Source organism: Leptidea sinapis, chromosome 35 (genome assembly GCF_905404315.1).
Source record: "Leptidea sinapis chromosome 35, ilLepSina1.1, whole genome shotgun sequence".
NCBI lineage: Eukaryota > Metazoa > Arthropoda > Insecta > Lepidoptera > Pieridae > Leptidea > Leptidea sinapis.
This window is the reverse complement of record NC_066299.1, coordinates 6,512,189-6,519,438: the sequence shown is the minus strand read 5'-3', so window position 1 is coordinate 6,519,438 and position 7,250 is coordinate 6,512,189. Positions and strand designations below refer to the sequence as shown.

The 7,250-nt window shown below is 32.0% G+C and overlaps 1 protein-coding gene across 1 annotated transcript; it reads right to left on the bottom strand.

The window, feature by feature from the left end:
* Positions 1–487: 487 nt before the first annotated feature.
* Positions 488–4,331, bottom strand: LOC126975410 (protein takeout-like). Its single transcript, XM_050823299.1, has 5 exons — positions 4,271–4,331; positions 3,444–3,666; positions 2,392–2,522; positions 1,394–1,549; positions 488–853 (listed from the first exon to the last, which is right to left on the bottom strand). The coding sequence occupies exons 1-5, from the start codon at positions 4,329–4,331 to the stop codon at positions 567–569; spliced, it is 858 nt and encodes a 285-aa protein (XP_050679256.1). The 3' UTR covers positions 488–566.
* Between the last annotated feature and the right edge of the window lie 2,919 nt (positions 4,332–7,250).

Sequence of the window (7,250 nt, the reverse complement as noted above, 5' to 3'; positions counted from 1 at the left end):
AATGTATAAAAATAATTGCGTATTTTTATACAATCTAATTAAATAATCTAATCGGTGTCATCCAAGATAGGTTTGTAACTACATACATAGTTATAGGTGAGAAGTGCTTGAGTTGTAAGGAGGTGCGAGCGATGCGCGGCGGCAGGACACCGATTCCAAAAATGACAATAATCGTAACTAGAATTAGATTGTATAAAAATACGCAATTATTTTTATGCTTTTAAGTGCATAATATTATATCTATTGTTTTGAAATAGAGTTTTTGAAGTCGGTTGTTTTTTTGTTATTTACTCTCACAATTGTTTATTTAATTATTATTATTGACATGTAAATTGAGACATGATGCTTTTAAAATTACTTTAATTAATCACATTAATATTGAAGTTTTATTAAACTCAAAGGAAATAGGAAGATTTACATTCAAAGAAAATCACCGCGTTTATATTATTTATATAATTCATATTACATACAAGACGTTATCTAGAATAATTAATCAACTTTCAAACACTGTGTTATTTTGTTATTATCACTAGATACGGATTTGACTGACATTCAAGATATTATGTTCAATTGTTTGTTTTATTTTCATCGGTTTCATCTTTTTCAATAATTTCACGTTTTTCACTTTTTTCATCTTTTTCATCCATTTCCTGTTTTTCTTTATTTTCATCTTTTTCATTGATTTCAGACGCTGGTAATTTATCCAAAAGAAAAACATTCTCGATAGGGTTTGCAAGGAGATAAGTTCTGAGCGCTTTGAATACTTCCGTGTTCACTGCGTCCAGAATACCTGATCCGTACACCGATGTAACAAGTCTTGAGTTTGAATTAACAAAATTGTGCACCGCGTCACCTGAAAACAAATTTTTGACAGTCAAATTGTCATTTGTCAGTGCAAATTTAACGAATTTTAAATACGTATCTATACTTTTTAATCTATATAATATTAGCTTAATTTATCTATGTGTCCGTCTATGATATATATATTATTTTAATGTATTATTAAATTAAAGACGTCTATCTTTTTACGTCATAAATAAAGTACCAAATATTTAAATGGTACTCAGTTTTTCTGTGAGGAAATTCTAGGTAGCACCACAGAGTCTGATATTTTACCTATAAATATGATTTTAATTCATCTATGTCTATCCCTTCAAGAATATAATGGCATAAGACGATAAAAATATTTACTGTGTACAGCTTATTTTAAATTAAAATAATAATCAAAAGCAAATAAGAGCGAGCAAATAAGCTATATTGGTAAAACCGCTCTATCATGAGGATAGGAAGCTATGATCTTATTTTAAAACATATGTCGAAGGACTAATAATTTGTTTTCATACTAAACTAGAAATTTGTTTTTCTTAATTTATAACAGTCAGATGTTACTCACTCCATGCTCTGTTTCCATAAAATAGATTGGTGAAGTCAAATCGTGTGTGATCCTTCACGTCGAATGAATAGTTGAAGCCCTTTAAATCAACAACATGTCTACCGTAGCTATCCTTAACGATATCAAATGGCATTACGACCTCAAATTGCAAGTTTCCTGTGAATATAATAAAATTTTAATCCTAGTGTAATATTATGATGCACTACGAGACACAATTTTAAATTTACTTACATCATCAAACCCAAAATAAAATTGAAATTACCAAGATAATATTTGTAATAAAAAATTAACGCTTGGTCAAGTGTGACTCGAACACATAATATAATAATAATAATAATATTGACACACTTTTTACACAAATAACACATAATACATGATTCCAGATCTTCGTTAAAGTATGTATTTTTAGAAATATAATTAATAATAATACTTTTATAAAAGAATCAAGTATTCGTCTTGACAACATTCTCCTTCAATTTTATTATTGTTTGCAATAATAGTAATACACACTGTCAAAATTTCAGGTTTAACTATTATGATTTTGAGATACAACCCTATGACAGCCAGGATGAAGGACGACCGGACGACGGAGCTATAGTTTAGAAGGATCTCTCGAGTGCATAACCCTAATATATTGTTTTTTTTTTGTTATAAAATAAGGGATGAGACGAGCAGAACGTTCCGCTAATGGTAATTGATACGCCCTACCCATTACAATGCAGTGCCGCTCAGGATTCTTGAAAAAACCAATCATTCTAAGCGGCACTACAATTGCGGTCGTCACCTTGTGACATAAGATAATAAGTGATAATAAGTCTCATTTTCCCAGTAATTTCAATTTCACTATCTACGGCGCCCTTCAGACCGAAACACAGTAATGTTTACACATTACGGCTTCAAGGCAGAAATAAACGCCGTTGTGGTACCCATAATCTAGCCGGCTTTCTGTACAAAGGAGCCTTCCACTGGTAAATATTAAGTAAATTACAAATTCTTACTTGGTTGTATACGGAAAAAACCACTTCCAAAGAAAGGCAATCCAAGCAAGTTTCCACCAGCATTATATCGTGCAGTACCATCTAAATTGACGTGATATGATACTTTTACCTCTCTCGATATGGGATCAATACTGAAAACATTCACATATTTAATTGATGATAAACAAGCGCTTGCAACTATACCTGTTATCATATTTCTGTATCTGTAGCGCAGAATTTAGATACTCAGCTCCTTGATCCAGTAATACTTTTGGCAAGACATCATGACATGTAAATATTATGCAGCAGATTTGCGAAAGGTTTTAGATATCGATAGCTTTAAAGTAGCCTGCTATAACTACTTGTTAGGTGACATAAAAATCTACTTTGATATATCTATTAGAGCTATTTTCAAGAAACCAGCACAACATTACATTAGGTTTTTGCTGGTGATGGATAGAAATATAATAGATAGAAGATAAATTTGGCAAATATGAAAAAATACGTCTCAATATCGCTACTAAGTAGCAACCAAATGACTTTTCAAAACTGTCTAAAAATCATCAAAGTCAAAGGCAAAGTCAATCATTGTCAAAGTCAAATTCATCATTGTAGAAATTCAACTATTTGACAAATGTGTGTCTTTCCAACTACCTCGTGGTTCTCAAGAAATTTTTGTTGCCAGCTTGTATAGCAGAGTGCCTGACACAAATCCAGATCCTGTGATCATCCACGATCAACGTGAGAAAAATCACGTAAAATAACTGTTTGTAGAGAAGCATGGGCGCTGACACCTTTTTGCCATGAGGTAAAATGTCCGTTTTTCTAATAGGACCACAAGAGACAGTATAACATCCAAGTATTATCCTCGATACGATCCAGAGAACATAATGTAGCTTGTTTGTTTGATAGCCATCATTGTACCTGCACATCATTGTACAGAAACACAACTACACCGCTAACATTATACTAGAAATAGGTGCGATAGCACTACCTCCCATATAAGTGGGTCTTATCTTAATAAGAATTATACTTTACCAAATAGTTATAACCTTAAAACAAAGAACACTGACCTAAGACTATCAAAAGTTCCATCTTTAAGACCACGAATATAAAGGTTATTAACATCCATTTTAAGCCCAGCGATGTCAAAACTTATATGGTTCAAGACGAGCGGATCAAGTACTGCTGTGTTGATCTCTTGAATCCCAGATGTTAAGCCAGGAAAACTTGACTGAACCATTTTTGTAGAACATGCCGAATCCCAAATATTGCACTTAAAGTTGATCTTAGGAACTAAAAAGATAAAAATTAAAGTTTGAAACAAAAAATTGGTGTAAGGATGAATCACGTGATTCTTAAGCTACAAGTTTAAATTAAAAAAGAAATCGGCTTTTTTGTTTGATTAATTATTGCTTACTACCGCAGATTTGGTTGTTAATTCCTTAGTATTTTGAATAGTTCCAATTTAGACTCGTTCCGTTAGTGACTCAAGTAATTAATTCTTAGTTAATTAATTCTTATAAAAATGTATGAAATGGTTAATATCAAAACCAGACTTACTATGGACCATTGTTTTTAAAATGATTATTGTGAAGATATTCTAGAGGATAAGCAATTGAGTTTCTTTGTATATTTCTAAACTCTTCTTACTTTTCGAATTAGTGATGGTGATTAAAAAATATATTTTATTGAAAATTCGTAGTAGAATCAAAGAATATGTAATAGTAACAAGTAGTAAAATCATTGTGTCAGGATGATACGACATGGGTACAGCTGACAAACGTAGTCCCCGTTTGCCGGGGGTGATGAAATATTTGCAATAACATATTTTATAATAAATTAAATACTTCAAAAAACTTTCAAAGCATAATGTCTATAAAATACAAATTAAACTTACATATCGAATAAATTGACGCAACTTGCATCAAAAACAACAAAGTATATAAAACAGCACCCATTTTTACAAAAACACAGTGCGATTGATATAGTCTGATCGTGTACTGCCCAAGTTTCGAAGTCTCTTCCCTTTTATAATACAATTGTTTCATCGATTGTTCAGAGTCAAGGTTTTATTAAAAGACTATAAATCATTATGCAATTTTTTACCATTTTATTGGTAAATGATAAAATGTGCGTTTACTGATACATCATACAATTATTTATCGTCACAATTAAAACTGATGCTTTGTTTTTTTCCTATGTATTCCAAAAAGGCTAAGCCGATTTTCAAGAGATTATCAGGCAACCTTTTACCATTACGAGGTTTCTTTGCACAGAATGCCGGCTAGATGAGTATCATAGCGGTGCCTTTTCTATTATCAAGCAGTACCGTGCAGGCACTGTTTGAGTTTTGCTTAATTACTGGGATAATGTGACGTAACATCTTATGTCTCAAATTGACAAACGCGATCGCAGTGCCGCTGAGATTTAGTAAATTTCAAAAATTATTGACGGCACTGCAAGAAGAAGCCCGCTGAGTTTCTTGCGCCCGTTCTTCTTGGGTCTGCGAAGTTCATATCCGAATGAGTAGTAAGTTTTTAACTTTCAATAAGTCAATTCATAAATTTTTTTTAATAAAAAAATTTGTATTTGAATTGTACAGTGGCATTGTTACAGAATTTGCAGGATTTTTAATACCAAGCTTTCTTACGCGTATCTTAAAGGTTTATTTGTTTTAAACAAACAGATTCTTCTTAAACTTATACAATGTCGTATAAAACTGCTTTCACAATTTGTCTACAGGATCGTGCGAGGCTTATACAATAAATCCTACTGTACTACTCTTACTGCAACAATAAACAATTCTTCAAGAGATTTGTAAATTTATTTTTGTTTGGTTCCCGTCGGATGTCTTACGTCAACTTATTAAGCAGATATGGTATTATTTTCTTTAAAGTTCTATTGCCAAAGTAGGTAATTGTTAGCTCTAGGTACTTCAAGTTTGCCGGATGTCATCGAACGGGTGCCACGATTATGACTAGTTAAGGTTCGGATATAATCTTGAGAGTCATGGTTATTTAAGGCTAATAGGTATTTATGCTTTTCATTTATTGGGAGCATATTACAAATTTTAAATAACTATGAGTAATTCCTTACATTTAACTTTTGATTTTTCTTAATCATTTAAATTTAAAAACATTATTTGCAATGCTTAAACTCTTAAACAATATGCAGCTATGTTAAGTGTATGTTTATGGGTGAAAGAGATCATATATCAAGACAAAAAGATGATCTATCTTAAGCCTTGTCTACATACAGCGACCATACCATACATACATAGACCAGAAAAAAATATCCCTTCAGATTTACTCGCCTCGTTACACATTCACTCTTTCTCTTTCGTTTCTAAGCTTTCGGTCTCCGTCGTTCGTTAAGTCTGGACCTTAAGTGAAGCGGCCTTCTTTTCCCATTTTAGTATAAATATGACGCAATTGAAATAACCCCAATCCTCTCACACTGCGCCCATCATTTCACCTGTACCTGGTATTATAAACATTGTCATATGTTGCTATATCATTCATTACAACCTTTTGACTCTTAATATTAAATTTAACAGCAATTTAGTAGTTATACCGACACAAAAAAAGATAATGAAACTAGTTCATTCATAAGATTCGTACTCAATCATCACTAATCTTGCAAAATGCATCATTTATTATACTTAGATTATGTCTATAAACAAGATTACAATGTACTTATATTGTATATGTACGATTGAGAATTTGAATTTTTTATTGTATTTATAGAAAATCACGTTCCAAATTTAAAAAAAGTAAATTTACATGTATTGGACTCCCAACAATAAATATTTCTCGATGAAAATAAATTACAACTAAAGTTACGCGAATTTTTCATGAAATATTGTCGTTTTTTAATTATTGTGTATCACAAAATTTAGTCAAAACTAGATAAAATGTATTTCATAACAATCCAAGAGTAATGGATAACACGTTTGTGAAGCTAAGAAGTTTTATTTTCCCTTTTTTTCATTTACAATATATCAATTTTATTGACAAAACGAAAATATTGACATTTTAAATTTACGATTCTGTTGATAAATTGTTTAGTTAATAAATGTCGTCTGCTTGCTCCCGGAAGATGAATAATAAATAATAATGTACAAATGTTAACGCTATTATTATAAAACCAGATTTTTATTTAATTAAAATCTGAAAAAAGAGAACCTACATTGCATTGCATTCAGAGAATTATAACTTCCGGAATTACACAATATTTATAATTTCATTGTAGAAGAACCGCAGTAAATAAGTTTACAGCTTTCTTTTTTTCATAAATTTGCATTTCGTTTAGTATGTTTCGGATTACGTATTAATCAGTCATCTGCCTTATTGGGGCGCGAAGATAGTATTTTGAACATTCTCCGCGCCTCTGGGAACCACGGGCCAAGTGTCTTGACACCAAAAAGCACAAAGCTGTATGACTCAGTGAGATCTACATATTTGCGAAGTTTGCTGTCTTCGGCAGTCGAAGCAGCAGCCTCAGCACCAACTGACGTAACTTGGACATGAGAAGGAGCCAGAGTGTCGACGCAATTCGCGTCCCACGACAGCGCCCTTCCCCGTGCCCAAGCCACCAGCGTCATTGCTAAATAATATACAAAATAATTGAACCGAATATTAATATGTATTCGACGTTATTTTATTATACTTTTAGTAATTATGTATAACAAACAGATGAGTGGATGTAGTGGACTTTTTTCATACGACGAGGACGTGGTGTATGAAAGCAGGCTTATATCGAAAAAAACAAAGATCGACGCCTTTTCTTCCGGTATGATTTAAAAATACATTTGTATAACGCTATCGAAGTCATTGTATATAGTATCGCAGACTTGTTTACATGTTGGTAAGAATATG